This window comes from Nannospalax galili, unplaced genomic scaffold (assembly GCF_000622305.1).
Source record: "Nannospalax galili isolate Female #2095 unplaced genomic scaffold, S.galili_v1.0 scaffold734, whole genome shotgun sequence".
Classification (NCBI taxonomy): domain Eukaryota; kingdom Metazoa; phylum Chordata; class Mammalia; order Rodentia; family Spalacidae; genus Nannospalax; species Nannospalax galili.
This window is the reverse complement of record NW_008337073.1, coordinates 2,754,477-2,777,602: the sequence shown is the minus strand read 5'-3', so window position 1 is coordinate 2,777,602 and position 23,126 is coordinate 2,754,477. Positions and strand designations below refer to the sequence as shown.

At 40.5% G+C, this 23,126-nt stretch overlaps 1 protein-coding gene across 1 annotated transcript in view; it reads left to right on the top strand.

Moving 5' to 3' along the window:
* Positions 1 to 23,126, top strand: part of Cfap54 (cilia and flagella associated protein 54) — a 372,605-nt gene that overhangs the window by 132,227 nt on the left and 217,252 nt on the right. The window contains exons 33-39 of the mRNA XM_029563104.1: positions 1,401 to 1,631; positions 4,865 to 5,007; positions 7,676 to 7,860; positions 9,726 to 9,953; positions 15,617 to 15,840; positions 15,938 to 16,073; positions 19,962 to 20,073. Of these exons, the coding sequence (XP_029418964.1) occupies positions 1,401 to 1,631; positions 4,865 to 5,007; positions 7,676 to 7,860; positions 9,726 to 9,953; positions 15,617 to 15,840; positions 15,938 to 16,073; positions 19,962 to 20,073 (1,259 nt within the window). The remainder of the gene's footprint in view (positions 1 to 1,400; positions 1,632 to 4,864; positions 5,008 to 7,675; positions 7,861 to 9,725; positions 9,954 to 15,616; positions 15,841 to 15,937; positions 16,074 to 19,961; positions 20,074 to 23,126) is intronic.

Here is a 23,126-nt window from a genome sequence, read left to right as displayed (position 1 = left end):
TATATATACCTCTATCTCTATCTCTATCTCTACCTCCACCTATATAAAAGCCTATCAAGTCAAAGCTATGTCCCCAAATGCCCTTCAATCTGGGTTCATCACTGGAGCCTGGTCAGCCTATCCAGTGAAGCACCCATAAAGAAACCTGACTCTCCCTCTCCCAGCAGCTTTCAATTGCCAGTAGTTCCTAAGATAGGGCTGGGGCCTCGTACACACCTCTTCACTTCCATGCTGGGATTCTACCTGGCTTGAGCTTACATGGTTCCTGTGCATCTTGTCCCCATTGGTGTGTTTTCATATGAGCAACTGCCCAGCAGTCTGGAAAACTCCATTTCCATTTGATCACCCATCATCTCTGGCTCTAACACTCTTCTGCCTTCTCTTTCACAATGATCCCTGAGCCTTGGGAGGCAAGGTTTGATATATGTGTTCTACTTACAGATAAGCCCTCTGCAGTCTCTTATTCTCTGTATGTTGACCAGTTGTCTCTGTTTTAATCACCATCTACCTATTTTTTGAGACAATCTTGCACTGAACCTGGAGCTCACTGATTCGGCTAGAGTGGCTGACTAGCAAGCCTGGGATCCTCCTCACTCCATCTCACAGGCATGCACTGTCCCATCCAGATTTTTTTTATATGGATGCCGGAAATCCAAACTTGGGTCCTCATGGTTACATGGAAACACTTTTCTGACTGAGCCATTGCCCCAGTCCCTACTATGAATTTTGATAGGAATGACTTTAAAATATTGAACATTATACTTAAAGTTTGGACTATTATGGCACATAGTAGGTTGAGGATGAAGGATGAATAGGTCAGGCCTAGCTGGATAATACAATGAGATCCTCTCTCAAAAAACAAAAACAAAACAACAACAAAAAAAACAACCCTCCCCAAATGAAAACAAAATCAAGCCCGAATCTGAACTGCTAAATGAAAAAGGACTGTGATTTTTTTTCATTTCACCTATATTTGACTAAAATTTTATTTCCTCTGGAGTCTGATGTTGGACAAAAGTTTGCTCCATTGATTTTTTCCCTTAAAAACTAATATGGAGAAAAAAATTTCTTGCTTAATATTGAAGTTAACTGATGAGTGTGAACACTGTGTGATTTGTCTAATCCCTGTGGTTTTTTCCGTTATGGAGAAGCAAGGCTTCCTGAGCTGAAACGTGAGAGACTTGAAGAAAATAAGTAGTGTTTTTGTCCCTGATGCCCACCCTCATGTCTTCTTTTCCACACTATTTCACATTTTGAGCAATGAGGAAATGATAAATAAGTCAAAAAAATTGCATGAGGACAGTCAAGTGACCTCACGTCTTTTGTGCAAATTGGAATTGTTCTTTATTAAATGTTTAGAAGTTTTTGTACAGCTTCAAAACTTCTTTCTCTCTTGGCAGAAATAAGAGAGCTGATGTTAGAAAAATGGCATATCAAAGCCTGGCAGATAACTTGAATCCCATAATATTAAGTTATGTTAGAAGAAGGCGGTTTCATCACATATTTCTTGAAGAACTCCCCTGGAGAGCTCAGATGAACCTTTACCTGGCAAGTGCACACTTCCACATGTTTTTACAGAAGCTAGGGGAGTGCACAAAGATGAAATTCAGCTCTTCACATTGGATTGTCAGGTAGAGTACTGCTATTGTTAAATAAGACTTTATTAACCTCATGAACATGGACTATATGTTTGAATGCAAGAGGCTTCAATATTGGTGACAACTTAGCAAGATTTACAGAATGTCTGTGTTATATTGGCCACTATTGTATTTCTTATTTTGTCAGTATCTTCCCCAAATAAGTGCTCAGTATATGTCTTGCGTAGTGTGGATTTGGGTATGTTTGAATATGTTTATCAGTCTAGCTTCCTGTGCAAGGGTAACACCATATAATAACTATAGATATTTAACTATATAATAACTATATAATATAATATATATAACTATAATATAACTATATAATATAATAACCATATAATAACTATAGATATTTAGTAGGCAACATGCCAACATGTATTTCATTCAGAGACATATTTGAAACTTGTATAAACAGAAATCAGGTTTTCAAATATGAAGATTATGTCACTGGTTCAACGGTCATTTTTGAGTTTTCATTCTGTACCTTTGGTTAAGTTCTGAGGCAGATAAAAATAGAAGATAGGAAGATAGGTATATACAATGAATTGCTAGGTAACTGTTGTAAAGGTGATATGAAGTCACTCACTCAGAAAGAAACTTGCCAAGTACCTCTTAGATAAAGGACAGTGAGCTAGATGACAAGAGTATGCAAAGAGGGACAGGATATGCAAATTAGATCTGGTAGTATCTATCACAAATACCCATGAATAAGTATACTTAATGGGAGAAGGTCAAGTATATGTAAAGTCTTCTTTGTTTCTACCTGGTGGCTTTCCTCTGGGTTGACCTAACTGGGGCGGGGAGGTCATGGAGATGGACAAGTAGGCTGTATGTTAATGGATAGGCAAGGTTTTGAAATGGCCAGCCAGGAAATAGGCATTCTAGGTAATTGGGCTAGCATAAGCCAGAGTCTAGATAGCAAACATAGCATGAGAACCCAAATAGCCTGCCTAGAATCTAGGGTATATGAAAGGAGTGGTGGAACTTAGAGGAGCAAGTCAGTCCCAGGTAATGAAGGGTCTTCAGTCTAAAATAAATCTGAGCTGTTTGGTTATATACAGTAGGAGATTATTAAGGAGTTTTGAGCATGGCCGGGATGAGAAATTTTCCTGGCAGCAGCATGCTAAAGGGATTGGATAGAGGAAAGAATATCTAGGGCTGTAAATCAAGAGGATACTTATTTCAATAATCCAATGAAGCAAAACAAGTGCAGGTTAAAATCCAAGGCGAACTTGGTCCTTGCTTCTATTTCTCTAGACATTTGGTTAGAATTACTGAGAGAGTAACTTTCACACAAAGTACTCTTCATAGACCCATTTCTTTGTGGAATAATGCAGATCTATGCTTAAGAAGCAGCTAGCCATCGGGGCATGATGCTATAATCCTGATACTGAGGCTGGGGTGGAGGGATGGAGACTTTCAGGCTAATTGAGGCTTCAAGTAAGTTCCAGGCTAAAAAGAAGCAGCAGGCAACATAGCAGAATGACTTGTTCATGGAGCAATGGCAGGGAAAAGGAAGACATTTTGTTAAACTCTGTGCACTGAGAAGTCTTCTTTGAGCTTTCTAATGATGCATCACTATTTGTGTATGGGGCCAGCACAGTAAAACTATGATCAAAGTTGTGTCAGGGGTACCTTGCTGCTACTTTTAATTTCATTAAAATTTTGATGTGTATTCAATGTTTGATGTTTAAAAAAATTACTTATTGCTAAAACTTCATTTTTATTATTTATTTATTTATTGATTTATTTTTATGTATGAGTGTTTTGCCTGCATGTACGTAAATACACCCATGTCACGCAATGCCTGCAGAGGCCAGAAGAGAGTGTCAACCTCCCAGAACTGGCATTACCAATGATTGCTAGCTGTCATGTGGGCACTGGGAATAGAACTCAGGTTCTTTGCAAGAGCAGCCAGTGCTCTTAACCCCTGTGCCATCTCTCCAGCCCCCTGCCTTTACTTTTAAAAAGGAATGATAGTTATTATGGGTACAGTGTTTTAAACAGGAGATATCTTCACTGAGTTGTGTTTAAATCATATGATTTTATTTTTATTTTATTTTTTATTTTACTTTTTATTATTTTTTTATTATTCCCAAAGAGGCAATTTTAACACATTTTTCCAGAAATAACTTGAAGCAGGTTACATAAAGAAATATATACAATGAGGTTTAAGGGTGGACAAAGACCAAAGGATTTGCCAACATGGTGTCAACTTTGGTGGAATAATGAAGGTTTCCATTAGCTCTGTTCTTTTTCTTTTAATCTTAGTGAGTCTATTGGGTTTCCTAACAGAGCATAGGGTGGGGGTTTATTTACAGAAGAGTGGGTGCTCCCCCCCATTTACAGCTGTGCTGGAAAGTCCACACTCAAATATAGATACTGTGACTTCCTGACACCCGCACAAAATGTCAAGAGAGGTGCCTCACAGCATTCTCAGCTTTATTTTTTCAGTTCTGGGGATTATTACCCAGGGTCTTACACATGCCGGGCAAGTGGTCTACCACTGTACTATATCTAGCCCAAGGTGGCTTTAAGTTGACATAAATTATTGTTTTAGAGCCCCTTCATTTTCATTTCCAAGGATACTTTTCAGAGAAAGAGATATTAATGTTGAATCTCCTAGGAGCAAAGTTACATTATATAATTTCAGAAGTTAATGGGAAAATGTTGGGATTTGATTATCTGCTGTGTTGGACAGCTTTAGTTGTCAACTTGACATATGTGAGTAGAGGGAGTAAACTGGGGAACTGCCTCCATTGGATTGGCCTGTGGCCATATCTGTGGGGTATTTTCTTGATGGTTGAGTGATGTGGAAGGGCCCAGCCCACTCTGGGTGGTGCCGCCCGTGGGCAGGCTGTTCTGTATTGTATAAGAAAGCAGCCTGAGCTTGGGCCAGAGGAACAAGCCAGTAAGCAGAATTCCTCTGTAATCTGTACTTTAGCTCTTGCCTCCAGGTTCCTGCTCTGAGTTCCTACCTTGAGCTTCCTCAGTGATGGACTATGACCCAGGAGATGTAGGATAAAATAAACCCTTTCCTCCCCAAGCTGGTATTGGTCTGAGTGTTTTGTCACAGCAGTTGACGGAAAACTAGAATATCTGCTAAAATAACATGGTCTAAAATTTGAGAGAACCACAAACGTTTAAGAATAAAAGTACGTTGTATTTAAAAGACTTAATTTGGTTTTGCTTATATTGCTATTTCATGTGCTTTTCCCCCTTTGCAGTTTCCGATCCTGTGACCCTAACTTATTCTCACTATATCATTCTGGAACAGTGTTGCCAACGACAAAACTGACAGCAGACAGTTATAATGCAATGCTGGATGCCATCATGGCAGCTAAAAGAAAAAGGCCACACTTACCAACAGGTAAAGGAAATATGCTGATGAACTATTCTATTAATTGCCTCAAGGTTTTATTCACTAACATGGCACACATGCACACACACACACACACGCACATACACACACACCCCACACGTACGTACACACAACGTGTGCATGCACATGCACACACACATACACACATACACACACACACACACACACACACACACACACACACACACACCATGGATAGAAATACACATGCTGTTTTTCAAAAACCCAGCAATTTAGTTATGTTGTTGAGTTATGATGTTTTATAGGAAACTGTTTGCTTTGGTCTGTTTTAATAATTAAGTATTTTACATTCCACCATAAATTTAGACTGCTCTGTAAATATAATGCTCTTTTATTTAATATTAGTAACCTGTAGTGGTTTAAGATTGCTAGCGGGTGTGATATTTTATTTTACTTTATTTTAAAAAATATTTTATTTATTATTTTTATTTTATGTGTATGCATGTATTGCCTGCATATAGGTAAGTGCACCTGTGTCATGCAATGCCTGTGGAGGACAGAAGAGACTGTCGGATCTCCTGGAACTGGAGTTACGGACAGACAGTTGTTAGTTGCCATGTGGGTGCTTGGATTCGAACCTGGGTCTTCTGCAAGAAGAGTGTTCTTATCTGCTGAGCCATCTCTCCAGCCCCAGATGTGATATTTTAGTAGAAATCTCTTTTCAAACAGATGTACTGATATTACCAGGCACAAAAATAGTCATAAGAGCTGAGTTTGAATTCAGGCCAGTCCACTGATGCCCTGTAATCACCAACTTGCACCTTCCATGAATGCTTGCTCCAAAGTGAATGAAATAATTTCTGCTGGCAGGACCAGGAAGAGCTGTTCTGTGGTCTGGTGCCTGGAGACTGGATGGTGGAGACATGCAGGCAGACTGGTCTCTCCATTTGCATGTTGTGTTGACTATTGTCTGCATAATTTGACTGTTTTTACACATGACTCTTTCTTGTGAAGATGACAGAGCCTGGGTACTATTCTTTTAATTTTAAAAAATATTATTTATGATTTTTATTTTACATGTATGAGTATATTGCTTGCATGTGTGTAAGTACACCTATGTTGTGCAGTGCTCACAGAGGTTGGAAGAAGGCATCAGATCTCCTGGAACTGGAGTGAGGGACAGTTAGCCTCCATGTGGGTTGTTAGCCTCCTCTGGGAATCGAACCTGGGTCCTCTTTAAGAACAGCCTGTGCTCTTAACTTCTGAGCCATCTCTGCAGCCCTGGATTCTATTCTTAACCAACAAGTTTTCTTATCTTGATCACCACTCATTTCATGATGAAAATGGCATTTCTTATATTTTAAGCTATTAAAAATTCATGTATTCATATTTTCCTCTTTTAAAGAATTTTCTTTTGAAAATATTTTATTTATTATTTTACTTTATGTGTATGGATGTATTCCTTGCCTGTAGGTAGGTACATCCATGTCATGCAGGACAGTTGTTTGCCACCATGTGGGTGCTGAGAATGGAACCCAGGTCCTTGGCAAGAGCAGCCAGTACTCTTAACTGCTGAGCCATGTCTCTAGCCCCTGTATTCAAATTTTCAGTACTGGTATTTTAGAACAATGTAACTTCTTGCTGATCAGGGTTCTCAGAAGGCTCATTCACTGCCCCAGTAGTGCTGATTCATCGCTGAGGTATTTGACTTGATTCTAACTCTTCTAGGTATAGATCTGGTACTTAAGCATCATGCTATGCATATTACAATTACTGAAAGTAAATTCCATAGACATAAAATCTGTATTTTTTATATAGATTGAACTAGGTAGCTTGCCTCTGGCTATAACCCGCTATGATACTGAAGACTCAAGAACTGCTATTTAGTCACAGATAGATGAGGGAGTGTGTGGCAGGTGAAACACTTCTGGGTTGCTATCATCCTAGTAGAAAGATGGGTGACCAGGGGCTATGCACCTGCTAGTGCCTGGGTCCTGGGGATGGCCTTCTTGGAAGTTGCAGAACAGGGATCCTGTCACTGCTTCTCCCAAACAGGTCATTCTTCTCACTGCGTTGTTCCCTTTGTTTCCATCTTAGCCTGAAATGTTTTACTCCAGGTTTTCCTAAATGGCTAAACCATGCTTGTCCTGTACTTCTTAATCACCCCCTTCTCTGAAGACTTCCCCTGGTGTATTAGTCACTTTTCTGCTGCTGTGATGAAACACCATGACCAAAATGACTTCTGGAAGGAAGAATTTATTTTGGCTAACAGTTCTAGAGAGATAAGAGTCCATCATGGTGGAAAGGCATGGCAGTAAGCAGCAGCACAGAGGAGGGAGCAGGAAGCTGAGAGCACACACCTTCAGCCACAAACACAGAGACAAGAGCATGAACTGGAAGTGGGGTGAGGCTGTGGACTCTCAAAACGCACCCCACAATGACATGCTTCCTCCAGCAAGACCACACCTCCCAGAGATTCCATGACCTCCCAACAGCTCCACCAACTGGGGACCAAGTGCTCAAACATTTTATCCTATGAAAGACATTCTCATTCAGACCACCACACTGGTTCATGTATCACAGGCTGTCCTGTTCTTTTAGTTCATGTGGCATTGGCTGTCATTTGATCCTGACCACCTGTGTTTGTTGGAACATAACTGTGTTTTTAATAATGTGTTTTATTTTTGTAATGTAGATTCTGAAGAGTTTCCTGCATTTTGGAATTACAAAAATGAAGACAGTATGTCCAAGACAAAAACACACACACTTTATGAATCAGAATCTCAATTAGATGGTGGTAACAACAGAGAGAAGGATCGAGCACTAAATTGGGGACTGGATCATTTTATGCAAATCTTCTCATGTTGCAAGAGAGCGATGGTAATGTGATCCTTTTCATTCACTCATGCAGAAGATAGGAACTTGAGCCCATAAGCTTGGGCTTTTAAGATTCCTTCACTCACTATACGTAGTTTTAGTTATATTGAGACCTCATCTTGTTAGGTCTTCCTCAGCCAAATTTGAGGTTTTCCCTTCATGATTCTGAATTCTTGTGTGTTGTCCAGCTGCTGGGTCAAGGGCCTGTGCTTCTTTAGTTATACCTGTTATCTTTGTACCTAGAACCTCGGTGGGTACACTTCAAGGTGTTACCACTCTTGAAGATCCTGTAACCAGGCATGTTCATTGATTGCTTTCCTGATACAAGTGGGATGTTGGATTCTCTCACCACAGATTCTTCTCTGGAGTCTCAATGACTCCTTGGGTACCATAACCATCCCTCTTTCCTCTAGCACAAGGGAAGACCTTTGCAAGCTATAGAAAGCTCTGCTGTGGCCCAAACCTCCTGAGCCCATCAATCACTTATATGTATCTTCTTGTCAGTGCTTTCTCTCCTCTTTCTTTTTCTGTCTCTGTCTTTTTCTGAGTGTGTGTGTGTGTGTGTGTTATGTGTACATGTGTGTGCAGTTGTGTACATGCAGAGCTCAGAGGAAGACACTAGGTGTCCTGCTCTACCTTTCTCTGCTTTATTACCTTGAGACAGAGTCTCTCACTGAAACTGGAGCTACGCTGCCACCAGGCAAGTCCTAGCAACCCTCCAGTCTCTGAAACTACACTAATGCTTAGGTTACAGGTGCACACTTGGCCACACCTGGCTATTTATGTGAGTGCTATGGATTTGAACTCATGTCCTCATGTTTATGTATCAAGTGTTCTTACCCACTGACCCATCTCTGCAGCCGTCTTGTATGCTTTTGACATAGGAAGTCACAGATTGTTAAACCCAGGATCAGAATTATTAGCCACAAAGTCATTAGTTTCTTCTTTCTCATAGGAGGAAGAGCATATACTTAAAGTATCTTAAGAGGTAACAGGACCTAGACAGGAAAAGAACACCCAGGTTTTCTCTGTGGACAGAATAATTTTACAAAATGTCAAGTAAACTCCTCTCATCCCCTTTGACCATGAACATCCAGTCTTTGGCTCCATTTATTGGCATTAGGGCTTTGAGAAAGCTCAGCTCTACTCTGTGGAACCAGTTCTTCTTGCTCTCTCCCCCACCCACTCCCATCTCAAAAGCACTAAATCTGCTTCCTCTCCAGCCCCCAGTTCCTACCGCCATTCTTCATGCTTGGTGTTCCACCGTTCCAGTCTCCAGTGTTGGCCTTCTCCTGGTCCCCCCCCCCCCACCGTTGGCCTTCATATGATTCACTCAGGTACCTGCACACATGCCACTTCCTCAGAAAGGACTTCCTTCCTGACCCTAAACTAGCAGGTTCTCTCACTCCTTGCCTTGTTCTGACTTCTTTATTTTTTAAAATAAAATTTATTATTCCCTGAACTCCCCTCTTTGCCTTTCTATAGCTGGTGGTCTTCTTTTACAATAAGCAGCACAAAGACAAACTAGCATCCTTGCTCACTGCCGCATGCTCAGCACCTCGAGCAATGGGATTTTGTGGTTCTTTCCACATCAGTGTACAAACTGTGCTTTCCCACTTAGTAGGTTGATGACCATGGGAGAGTTAACCAAGGCTTTACTTCCTCATTGCTAAAGGGTTAACGTGTGTGTGCCTCCCAGGTCTGGTGGATTCATGAATGATGCTCTTAAGTATCTTGTCACAGTGTCTAGCACACAACAAATGCTGTTAGATAATTTTATCATTGACATACATGTTTTCAGAAAAAACATGTTTTCCAGATGTGTAATTTCTGGAACTTTGGGGTGCTGACTGCCGTGTCTGTCGTAGGTTCTTGCTCACCGTGGTGGGTACTGGACTCTGCTCCAGAACTGCTCCAGAGTCTTCTGGAACTTCACTCAGGAGCTGCAGATACTGCTAAAGCAGGCAGTGGATATTTACAAAACATTTCCTATTAGCCAGGATGGTTTCCTATGCGCCTCTGTTTTACCGTTCAACTTGGGAGCAGAATTACTTATTGACATGTTAATAAAGCTACAAAATACCAATTCTATTAAGGTAAGGGCATTTTGGTAATTATTTTTATTGTATTCAATTTAAAAATACTTTTCGTCACACAGCTTGGGATAAATAGAAATTGATATTCTTCTTGAGTTCCCATTTGGTTTGTCTGTTTTTCATTCGCTTCTTCTTATTATTCTGTTCACGCCTATAACTTGCATTAATGTTAATTAAAAATATCTTAGCCTGAAAACTCAGATTGTTTGAAGGAAAGAAGCAGCAGCACTGACTGAGTTCTGTCTTCTCTATTAACCGTGGTGCATTTAGTGAACACGGTAGTCTTTCTGACAAATAAAGAAATGAATTCCAAAGGCGTGACAGGGCTTCTCAGTTTATCCCTATTCTTTTTTAAATCTGTCCCTCTTTTAGTGCTCTAGGTGCTAAGATTTGTAGCTACTTAAAATCTTCCATACCATGGTTTAAGTTATGGGAATAAAATCGAAACAATACAGTATTCAATAACATAAACATATTGAAAATTAGTAAGCTCATTTAGATTATGGCTCATCTAAATATATTGAGCCATAAGATTTAGAATATTTCTGGAGGAAAATATCTAACAACAATATCATGAAAGACAGTATATAAATAAAATTAAACTATTGTGAGTTTTGTGCACTTCATATTGAGGCATAAATATCAGCTGTGAGTGGAATATGCTAAGTTAAGGATATATACAGTGGTCCCTGCAGTAATGGCAGCAACAAAAAGAGATATGTCTAAAAGCTAATAAAGAATAAGGCTAAATGTTAGTCTTAAGTCAGTCAACTTAAAAGAAAAGGGGAAAAGGAGCAGCAAAATAAAATGTACAAAGGACAAATAGAAATTAAATAGCAAGCATTAAAACTAACTCAATCATAGCTACATTAAACAAAAGTTGGCTAAATACCCCAGTTGAAGTCATAGATGTTTGGGGAAAAACAAAGATATGCATATTTGTCCAGGAGAGAAATATTTTTGAACATTAAGAAGCAAAAGATTCAAAATAAAAATGCGGGAAAAGATACATAATTAAAAACATCAAACACAAAAAGGTAGAAAGATCACAGGGGAAACTTTCTGACCTTGTGGTGGGAAAGGAAACAAAAGTGAAAATAGGTAAGTTTACAGGATCCACGACCTGATTTCAAGGATTATTAAAGCTGTAGTCAGTAGAGTCATACCAAACTAAAAAGGTCCTGCACAACAAAGGAAACAATCAGCAGAATTGAGACAGCCTAGAGCTGGGAAGATGGCATAGTAAGTAAAGAGCTTGCCACACAAGTATTAAGGACCAGAATTTCAATCCCCAGAACTGGGCAGGCATGGCTGTCTGCCTGTAATCTCATCAAAGAGGAGATGGAGACAGGCAATCCCTGGAGCAAGCCAAGTAGCCAGATTAGCTGCAATGGTAAGCTCTGTGTCAGCAAGAGACCCTGCCTCAGTGTATAAGGTGGAGAGCGACTGGGGAAGACACCTGATATCAACCTCAGCCTTTCAGGTACACATGCACACACATGTACCACACTCACATGTGCACCCACACACACCACACATACACATGTTAAAAAAAGAGTAAAGGCTGGAGAGATGGCTCAGTGGTTAAGAGCACTGGCTGCTCTTTCAGAGAATCTGATTTGATTTCCAACATCCACATGGCGGCTAACAACTGTCCATAACTCCATTTCTGGGGAAATTGGACACCCTCTTCTTACTTCTGCAGGCATTGCATGACACAGGTGCACTTACATACATGCAGGCAATATAGTCATACACGTAAAGTAAAAATAATAAATAAAAATTTTTTAGAAAGAGAGAAGCTATAGGTTTGGAGAAAATATTTGCAAATTATACATCTGTCAAGGAGTTAGTAACCAAATATATATGGAACTCCATAGAAAGCCCAAATGAGTTGAGATATATATATATATTTGTAGATATATGTAAAATATCAAAAAATGTATCAAAGGGACATATGCACTCCCATGTTTATTGCAACACTAGCCACAATGCAAGAAATGGACAATGTAAATAACAAAGTTTCTGTCTACTTGAACAAGATTTCTATATTGAAAGCTACAATATATTACAGATATATTTAAGAAGACCTAAGGAAATGAAGAGACATGTCATGTTTGTGGGCAGGAAGACAGTACCAATTATTCCCACCTTGACCTATTAATCCATTGTAATCCCAATGAAAATCTCCAAAGCATTTTCTTAAAAGTTGTCAGTTCTTTCCAAAATTTGTAAGTATATGCAAATAAAGGTGAATTCCCCACCACCCAGGAAATCTCTGAAAGGAAAAAATACTTTCAGGACTCATTGCCTGATTCAAGGCTTATTAAGGCTTTAATAATTGGGAAAGTATGATATCGGCATGAAGAAGGAAACACGTAAGTGGCATAAATGGAGAATCCAAAGACAGAACCATGTATAAGGTTGAAGAAAATAGTGACAAGAGAGCCAACTCAGTTAAAAGGGCTCAGCAGTAAGTGAGCATCAAACACCCAGATCATAGTATCTCTTTTTTTAAAGATTTATTTTTTAATATTTATTGTTTTTATTTGATATGTATGAGTGTTATGCCTGCATGTATGTACATGCACCTGTGTTGTGCAATGGCCAAGGAGATCGGAAGGAGGTATCGGATTCCCTGGGAAGTTAAGGATGGTTTTTAGCAGCCATGTGTATGCTGGGAATTGAACCCAGGTCCTCTGCAAGAGTAGCCAGTGCTCTTAAGCACAGAGCCATCTCTCCAGCCCCCAGAGCATGGCCTTTAAATACCATCTCTCACTAAAGGTAAAATGGTCCTATGGGGGTTATCCTGGCTATATTAACTGTGAGGAGAAACTTTTTAGATGGAAGTATTCAGATAGTAAATGAAGAAAAGATCTTGGAGTGTACTTGCCAGAAAAAAATAAATCAAATTCTAATCAGATCAATCATTCAGATCTCACAATTTACATAAAATGTGTCAACAGAGGAACATTTTAAACAAAACCTTAGGAGTATAATCAGCAAAATCAAGCCCATGGGAACTTTGCAGGAAACAACCTGGTTTCTTCCACAACAACAAAATGAAATTTTTAAGAGAGGAGATGAAGTCTATAGATGAACAAAGACTTAAGTGCTATAACCAGTTGCAGTGTGTGGGCCTTGTGTAGATCTCATTTTAAGACACTGGACATTTTTCAGTGTGAATATTCAAGAATGATCTTTAAGGAATTTTTGGCTAATTTGTATGGTGTGTGTATGATATGTGTGTGATGTGTGTATGTACAGTCATGTATGAGCATAGCGCGCATGTCAAGGTCAGAGGAAACTTTGAGTGTTGATCCTTACCTACACCTCGATACATGGTGTCTTTGTTTGGCACTGGGCTGTGTTCACCAGGCCAACTGGCCCATGTGCTCCTGGAGTCTGTCTCCACCTCCAATCTTGGAGTGGGGGCAGTAGGATTACAGTGTGTGCTCCTACACCTTGTGGTTGTGGGTTCTAGGGATTTGAACTTTTTTATTCTTCTTCTTTTTTCTTTTTTTTTTTGTCTTTTTGAGACAGGGTCTCCCTGTAGCTCCAACTGTCCTGGAACTCACTATGTAGACCTGGCTGGCTTTGAACTCAGAGATATCCGCCTGCCTCTGCTTCCCAAGTGCTGGGATTAAAGGCATGCACCACCACGCCTGGCCTGGGATTTGAACTTTTAAGTCTTCACTATTGAGTGACAAGCCCACTGAACTATCTCCCAAGAACAATTTTTTGCTCATTTTTAAGGGAGGATTACAATACTGTGGTTATGTTTTTGTAAAATGAATTCTGTATGTCTTAGGGATTATACTAAAGTATTTGTGGACCAATTAGTATAATTTCTGAGATGTAATTCAAAATAGTGAGATAAATGTGTAAGTCCTTTGAGGGCTTGTTGATAGTTATTGAAGCTCACTGTAGGTGTACAGGGTCTCATTACTTTCTCTGTGATTTCAACTGCTAGAAATTGCCTTTAATGTAAAAACATAGGAATTATACATGGCACATAACTAACTCTTTAAAATTTGAGCGTTAGGCCATGACATGCCCTACTCCCCAAACGGTATTTCAATCCTGAGTTCTGCTTATTTCTCAGTATAGCCTGGTAATGTTAGTAAACATAGAAAGTCAACAGGTAATGCCTTCCACCCCACTTTCTACTGGGTTGGAATAAATGGATACATGAGTACTAAATAAGATATCTGGAGATACGGTCCTAGATTTGTCGTTGATGAACTCTTTATTGGAAGATATGTTTGTGACAGAGGACATCCTTATCTTTCATCCTAGAAATGAACCTAGTACCTGACATTATACATAAGCATGGCCAGGTAGGGCTGGGTGAGCTAGATCTGATTTCTTCCATACTCACCAAAGAGGAGGGTGAAGACTGAGCGCCCCCTCTTGGAAACCTGAGGTAAAGGAAATGTTGGAGAAGCCACCATGGAATCGATGGGTTAGGAATATAGCTCATTACTCAAATAACACGAAGTTTTGAGCATGTTTCATAAACTAGGCACTATGGATAGGAGGCAGCATCACATAGCCAGCGACTGCTACAGCTGCTCTTTGCTTATCTAACGATTCATAGCCAGATGGCTTCCAAGATCATCTCACTTGGGGTATGAGTGAGTAGTGCTTAGCCTCTGCTTCTGTTAATACCTTCCCTCATTGGTGCATGGGCTACTCTTAATGGAATTGGCAGGATAGAAGTGGATAGACTCCAGTTGATTGCTTTGCACCGTAGCCTGGCCCTTAGATAGACCCCAGAAGTTTTGCTTTGCCTCGAGAATTTTCAGAGGAATACACAAATGCATCTGGTCTCATGGAAAATGAGCAGAATTATAGTTAAAATAGTAATTGTTAAATTGGGCCAAAAATAAGACCTCTGGAAGAGTTCTTCCATAGAATTGACTTTTGAATTAAGGAATCGAACATAATATTCTAAAAGCTAGTGAATGGAACCAACATATTAGGGAAAGTATTATTGTCTACAGTAAATTTTTTCTCCTAAAGCTTTGTCATACTGGCTTAATATCCTTACTTAAATCAATGGTGAATATATATTTAGAAGCACAACCACAACCCTTGCTATCTAATAAATATTAACCGTAAGTTAAAATGTAAAATGGGGGACCGGAGAGGTGGCTCAGCAGTTAAGAGCATTGGCTGCTCTTTCAGAGGACCTGAGTTCAGTTCCCAACACCAACAGGGTGACTAACAACTGCCTGTAACTCAAGTTCCAGGGGATTTGATGTGCTCTTCTGGCCTCTGCAGGCATTGCATGCATGGGTGCACTTATATACACACAGGCAAAACACTCATGTACATAAAAAATAATAAAACAATAAATTTAAAAAATGTGAAATGATTAAAACCCAGAAAGTTAAAACCTCAGTTGCACAATTCTCATTTCAAGTATTCAGCAGCCACGTGTGTCTGCTGGTGATATTAAATTACAATGAACAACACAATTACAGCACATTTTCATCATCAAAAAAACTTTATTTCATAACACCATCTCAAGTTATGAAGCTTTGAGTTGCATAACATATTAATTTTTCTTTTTTGTTCAGTTCCTTCTCATTTACATGATCACATTTATCAGAAAAATATGTGGCAAAATATGAAATTACACATTTTGTCTATTACAGTCCATAGACGACAAAGGCGAGTTCAGCGTTCCAAGCTGTTACGGGAATATCAGACAGGAAAACGGTGGCTCCAGCCTTATTTTCGAGCATCCTTTGGATGACATTAATGTGGTTGATTTGAAATGGATCCATGATTTTGTATTAAAGTCTCTAGAGGTTTTATACCAAGTGGAAAAATGGGAAACACTGACGTCACTTGCCATCCAGTTCAACATAATTTCACAGTGAGTCTGACTGAAACGGAAAGGCACCAGCCTTCATGGGTAGGGGAATGCTTTTCAGCTCCTGTTCACTTTTCAGTGTGTTCTTTGCCCTGCCTAGTGAGAGGTATACTGAACAAGTGACCCCACTGTTGGTGTATGCCCAGCGCCAGCTGCTTGTGAGAATCCAGAAATTCAAAGGCCCAGATGTTTCCCAACAAGCTTGTGCAAGATATGAGGCTGCATATGGAGAGAAGGCAAGTGATCTCTGCTCTTGATACAGTGGTGACTTCGTACTACCATCCGCATAAATGGCAAAGATTTAGGAGTCAAATAAGCAGTGTTTTCACTTCAGTGTTCTCTGTCCAGATGAACAAACATTACTGAAAGCCTACTCTGGGCCAGCATTTTTCAGATATCACAAACACAGAAATCAAGTCCTTGTCCACAGGAAACTTGTATTCAGGTCAGGGCTGACACATTCCTTAGAGTCAATGGGAATGGTATCTAAAGCCCACAACACTTTTAGGGACCTGCTAAATGTTTGGATTTATTTTAAAATAAAATAAAATAATTAAAAAAATAAAATAACTTTCAGGACAAAGAAAATGTTTTAATTTTTACTATTGATATTTTTTAGTTATGCCAACTGTGTGTGTATGTGTGTGTGTGTGTGTGTGTGTGTGTGTGTGTGTGTTAAATAGAGGACCGAGCCCATGAAATGCCCAAGGCTCTTGAAAACCATGATAATCCTAATAGAGACAGAGGCAAAGAAATGTATAAACTCTCTAGTTTTCTAATTTAACAAATCTGGATTCATATGTAATCTGAGTGTACCCCCAGTCAGTGGGGCTGGGCTCCAGTTCCCACCTCACACCAGTATGTGGGCTTGTGGTGCTGCCTCTACCGATTGAGGACTCCATGTTCTTCATGTCTCATGAAAGTTCTTCATGGCTAATTGAGAGCCTTGCCTCTTGTATGTTCTTGTAAGTGATGAGGCTCCAGTCTGAGTTCCTGCCTCACACAGTTTAGATTCAGAGGGATGGAGATGAAGCCAATAATAAACATGGAAGTAGATTAAAGAAAAGAGTTGATCATTGCAAAGTCTCTAAAGAAAATAAATCAATGGGCTAGAGAGGGACTGGGGTGTGAGGTGGGCACTTCAGCCAGAGTGGTCCATAAGACCTCTTGCTTACAGAGAAGGGACCTGCCACACAGAGATCTGGGAAAAGGCCTTCCCAGGCTGAGGGTAGAACTAGGGTGAGGTCTTGAGATGGCAGAGGAGGGCCTGCATGGCTGAGGTGGCTCAGGAAAACAGAGGGAGCTGCTCTTTCTGAGTCTTCTCTGTTGCTTCTTCCTCTCTTCCCAGATGCTCTAATGTTAGAGTCCCCCTGCCCAAGCTTGGATCTCCCACCTTCGCCTTTCACATCCTCTCTCTTTGGGGGTCTAATTCAGTCTCTAGTACCATCTTTGTGATGAAATTGTACCTCCATTCTAGACCTTTCTCCTGAATTTTGTGTTAACATATCTAACTGCCAGTGTTAGTCAGAGCTTAGCAAAGCAGAGCTGGCAAGACAGATCTCTCTGTCTCTATTTCTGTTTCTCTGTGTAGATTCATTACTTAGAATTAGCTTTTGTGACCATGGAGGCAGGCTAAGCAAGTCCAAATTCCTTAGGGTAGGCCATCAGGACTGTGGGCAGAAAGGAACCACTTATCTGCAGCCAGTTCATGAAGAAAGAACAATTGTAGGCACAGCTGCCTTTTGGGGTCCCAGAGACCAATGGCATGTTAAGGACTTGCCTGATTAGACCAGGCCCTTGAGGACAATCTCCCTATTTTAAAGTCAGTTAATCAGGACTTTAATTAGTATCTGCAGAGTCCTGTCACATCTAGGTTAGTCCTTAATCAAAGAGCCAAGATGGTATGGATATGCTACAAAATGGATGTTCTCTTGCCCTTCCTCCTTAGAGCTTAGCCTTCACCAGGTGATCCACAAGAAAACTCATCACACTGTGTAATCCACACCATCATGTCTCAGATGTTTAAGCCACTTCCCAAATTTACCAGATCACAACAAGCCTGTTCTGTCAAAACTTTGGCAGTTGATGACAGCTCAGGCCAGACACTGTGGCGGCATCCCTGACTCCCCTCCTGTCCTCACACTGCACTTCAAAATGCTTTCCAAATCCTCTGCCCTCAAAATACAATCAGAGGACTGGGTATTGTAGTGTATACCTTTAATTCCGGCACTTGGGAGACAGAGAAAGGCCAGTGTCTCTGAGTTTGATGCCAGCTTTGTCTACATAGTGAGTTCCAGGACAGCCAGGACTACACAATGAGACCTTGTCTCAATAAACAAACAAACCAACCAAAAATACTCTAACCAGCTCTCACTACTCTGAACAGTCTTCCCTCTCATCTATTGGTGCATTTGCTGGAGTTGGTGGCTTTGTAATTACCCTGTGCCCAACCTCCAGCCCACTGGTAGTAGGTACCCTGCTATGTCTTGTAGTCTACTCTCAATGGAGCAGACAAAAACAACTCTGAAAGCCCAAGTCAGTCCCCTGATTAAAATCCTGCAGCGGCTTTCTATCTGACTCAGAGTGAAGTGAAGGTCTTCACCAGAGCCTTACTATATGTTACCCTACCTAACTTACTCCTCTGCTAATGGCTAGTACCTGCTATTTTTTCCTATAGTTATTTTTTCTTGTTGCTTGTTTTGAGACAGGATCTTATGTAACTCTAGATGACCATGAACTTGCTAGATAGTAGAGGATGGCCTTGAACTCCTGATCCTCCTTGCCTCTTGACTATTGAGTCCTGGGATTATAGGCATGTGTCATCACACTCAGCTGTCCTGTAGGATTTATTTGTTTGTTTAGTTATTTGGCTTTCTTGAAACAGGGTCCTCCAGGTATCCTTGGCTAGCCTGGAACTCATTATGTGGACCAGTTTCCAGCATTGGCCTCTTGAATGCTTGGACTACAGGTGTGCTAGACCATACCCAGCCTTAGCTGCACATTTGAACTACACTATTCCTTGAGACAGTCTGGCCTAGGGAGTCTTTGCATATGATATCGCCTTTGCTTCAGATGCTCTTTCCCTAATGCCACATTGAGTTTCCCCTCACCTTTTCTCAGTCTTTGCAGAACATTTCCTTCTCCGTGAGGTCTTATTTCACTACCCTATTTAAAAACAAGTCTGTTTGTACCAGTTTTCTCTATAGCAGCTATAACTCTTTAATATGCTATACTGTTCTTCAGTATTTTATTTTTTCCTGTATCCCACTTCAATAAAGCTTCTTAAGAATAAGAATTTCTGTTAATTTTGTTCTTTGCTATGTTACCCCTTCAAGCATGGACCAATGTTTGGCATATAATAGGTGTTCAATAAAGATTTGTTTAGGAAACTGACGAGACAGGAAGGACTGGGTCATGTGAAATCATATTAAATTGTAGGAAGGAATTTTCACGTTATCAGACTTTGTATCTCACTATGGGAATACCCTCAAGGACAACAAAGAAGCAGCATCTATACCAGCCTGGGCTGAGGGAGAGGTGTATTTTGAGTGATGGGTTAGGGTTAGGTCAAGGGATGGGGGTAGACAAATGGAGGGAACAGGGTCTTAGGCTCTTTAATGGAATTTCTTAAATAAAATTTTCTGTTTTCTCACATTTCACAATTTGAGGATTCAACTATATGTTCAAAAAATTGTCAAGAACTATGGAGGCAATTAGTTTTGAAAAATTTTATCAGGGAAGTTAAAATTACATTAATTATGTGTAGGCTGAAACCAATCTGTCTTTGGGAAAAGAAGCCTGTATTTTAAATATGCTTCAGCTTGCATAATAGAATATATATATTTAGACTACTGAGTTTATAGACTATCAGAAAATCATATTGTGATTGTTCTACGTAAGTTGCCTAATGCTTCCCCAGGTGTGTATGTACAAAAGTAATATGAAAAACTATGGAGCCACGTTTTTCCTCCAGACTCCTTGTGTTTGAATGCTACTCTGCAGCTTTTATTTGTAGTATTGTTTCTTACCTCTTTTGACAAAGAAGGAGGTAAACATTTCAAGTAAGCTAAACTTTCAGCTATAAATACCTAAGTAATATCTGTTTTTTGTTTTCATTTTTAAAGATAACCTGCCGAAATTTCATTGGGAAGCAGCTCAAGATTGACTCCGCTGCACCCAAGACACTAGGCGACACAGAAGGCAGCACCGACATCCTGAAGGCGATCATCGTCTCAGGTCAGAGAAAGTTTTGACTTGAAGCTCAGTTTTCTTTAAATCAAGGCTTACCATTGTGTTCTGCACCATGACTCTTCCATAGTTGTGAGTTAAATCTATTTTATAGGTTTATTTGAAAATAAACCTTTTGATATTTACACTTTCTATTTCTGTAAATGTCATCATATAAAGGTAATTAAAGCCTTTTTAAGTTTAAATTTTTTTGTAAGTTTAAGTGAAGGGGAAGTTGAAGGGAAAAGTCTACTCAGTTTTCCTGTTTCATCTTTTGGGTTCTCTTGCTACTTGACCTGTTCGTTTGTTGTTGCTGTTGTTGTGTTTTGATTCCCACAGTACTTTTCCTTTTCCTCATCAGCATATACTGCTGTATTGACTGTGCCATGCTTAAGTTATTAGCATTTTGACTAGAGAGCAGGGGAAGATTTTGGAATGTTGTAACTTGTTTGCTTTCAGCTCGTGAGACATGGCGAATGTTCCAGATAGTGCAGTTTGTAAGAATGAGGCAGCAGAATGAGATGAAATAGAGAGATGACACACCAGCTAGGATCCCTGGATCCTCTGGAAGAGCATCCGAGTTCAGCTCCCTGTACCTGTATTGGCCTGTGACTCTAGCTTCAGGGTATCCAACCCCCACCCCATCTTTCTGGCTTCTGGTGACACCTTCATACACTTCGCATGCATGCACACAGATACGTACCCATAAAGAAAAGTAAACTAAATCTAAACAGAACAAAACAAATCCTATTGCACTATCATGATCAGAAACCCCAATTCATTAATGAAAAAGACAAAAATGGAATTGATGCCTGCTCTGCATTGAGCTTCTCCAGTGTCCGTGTTTCTGGCAGAAGAAAGGAATGTGATTTTCATTTTGACGTGCTATGAGTTTTCCACTTATTTATCTATTGATTTTAGGTATGTGCATGTGTAGATATGCCACGTAGTGAGTAGGTATGTCCACCAGTCATTTGGTCATGAGTATCTGTTATGTGCTAGATGCTGTCCTAGGTACTGAGAATAGAAAGATGAATGAGATTTTTTAGTGAGGAATTTACAGTCTATTGAAAGTGATCAATAAATAAAACAGAGATTGTAGTTGATTTTATTACTGTTGCCACCACCATGAGCAGTGATACTTGACAACTAGCATTCAGCTTTGAGGGACTGCAGAAAGGCAGGCAGCTGAGGTCAGCAAGGTTGGCAGGAAGTAGGTAGTAAAGTATCTTAGAGCAAAGGATGAAGGGATTCAGCTCTGCCTGGAGAGCAGAGGGGAGCCAGGTAAAAGGCAAAAGGTAAAGGATGGTAAAAGGAGATGAAAGGAAAAGTAAAATGGTCATGTTCACACTCTTGAAAGAACCTTGTACTGCAATGTGGGAAATCTCACATTGCTCAAAGGAGCCCACGTGGAAGCCAGAGAGCAGCTGCTCCTAGCATCTGGGTGAGTGGAGGACTGGAGCTGGGTGATGGGAACAGAGGAGGGAAAAGGCATGGAAGGCAGGGAGAGGAGGCCACAGGACTGAATTCTGTTCTGACTGGACATGGGGGAAGGATGAAGAAGGGAGGTGTTCACAGTGTCACAGTTTTTGCAGCAGGTTCTGGTGCCCATAATGATGCCTTTCCCCAGACAGGAAACCAACTAAAGAAGGCACAAGTCAGAGGGAAAGGGTACGTTGGCATTCCTGGGTGCACTGGATAGCTGAGGAGAGGTATGAAGTAGATTGTTGGTGGGTTGTAGATGCCTGAGGAGAGCTATGGACTAGGTGGTTTGGATGTACTGATTCAGGGTGAATTGGGTTGGAGACCTGTGTCTAGTCATCAATATATGGTGGTAGTGGAAGGGAGAGTTCTGTGGACTGTAGTCCTGAGGATGGATTTCTTGATAGAGTATCTAAGAAGCTATTTTGGGGTTCTAGAGCAGTAACAGGCAACCCCATGTCTCATGGCCTCATTCTAAGAAAATGCCTGTTTATTGCCTCCATGCCTGTGTTCAGTGAGGTTGAGCGTTGAGCTGCTGCTCTCATGATGGAGAAACCACCTTGACACTGTTATTCCTGAGTTAGGAAGCACAATTCTGATGCTGCCTTCTGGGGTGTGAAGTAAGTGGTCCAAGCACAGCCTTGCCAGACCACATGCTCATGTACCATATGCTCTGTACTAAGGGCATAACATGGATTCATTTATTTAATTATTACAAAACTCCAATACTTTGTGACTATTTCTTATAGCTGCCTAATGCACTAGGTTTATTGTTCACATTCTTCAGACCAGAAGAAGAGGGGAGGGGTGTGATAAATCATACAGTGGCTCTTAAAACTGAGATTAGAAATTGAACCATGATTGCTGCTGATGTCCCATTGCCCAAAGTTGCGGGGTCACACCTAACTTCCAAGTGAAGCATTTCTGACTCTACTCTAATGGTAGTCATGGGAGTAAACAGAGGAAGAACACTTCATGAAAAAGGGGTAGAAACAGCCTTGGAGCGCACAAGGTCAAGGCAAGAGAGTGCTTTAAGGAAGAGGAAGGTGTCAGCAGTCATAGCGGTGTGGAGATTAGCATGACCCATCTATTGCATTTTGGGTGGCCGTGTTCCTGGCCTTTTTTTACTGTCATAGCTTCGTCTTGCTCTGGTCACTTTCCCTCCTTCTTCCTACCACCCAGATGTCTGATTGCAACCCCAACTCCAGGCAAGTCCTACATGTCCTACTTGCCGTCTCTTAAAGGGCATTGCCCTGGCCATTCTATTTAAAGCTGCACCCTCCAAGTTCCTTTACACAGTACTACGCAAAAGTATTCTGAAGCACTTCTTAAATTCTACCATACCACATAATTTAGAATTTCTTTTGTGGCATTATCTGTTTCTGGTCTTCCCTGGTAAAATGTAAGTTCTACAAAGGCAGGGATCATTGTTTTGGTCACTGATATAGTCTGAATGTTTTTGGCAGTGTCTGACATATAGCAGGAACTCAGTATCTGCTTACTGAATAGGATGATCCTGAGGAGAGTGGGGATATTGTGAATGGCAGATGCAGCAGAGCTGAACTTCAAGTACTCAGTGG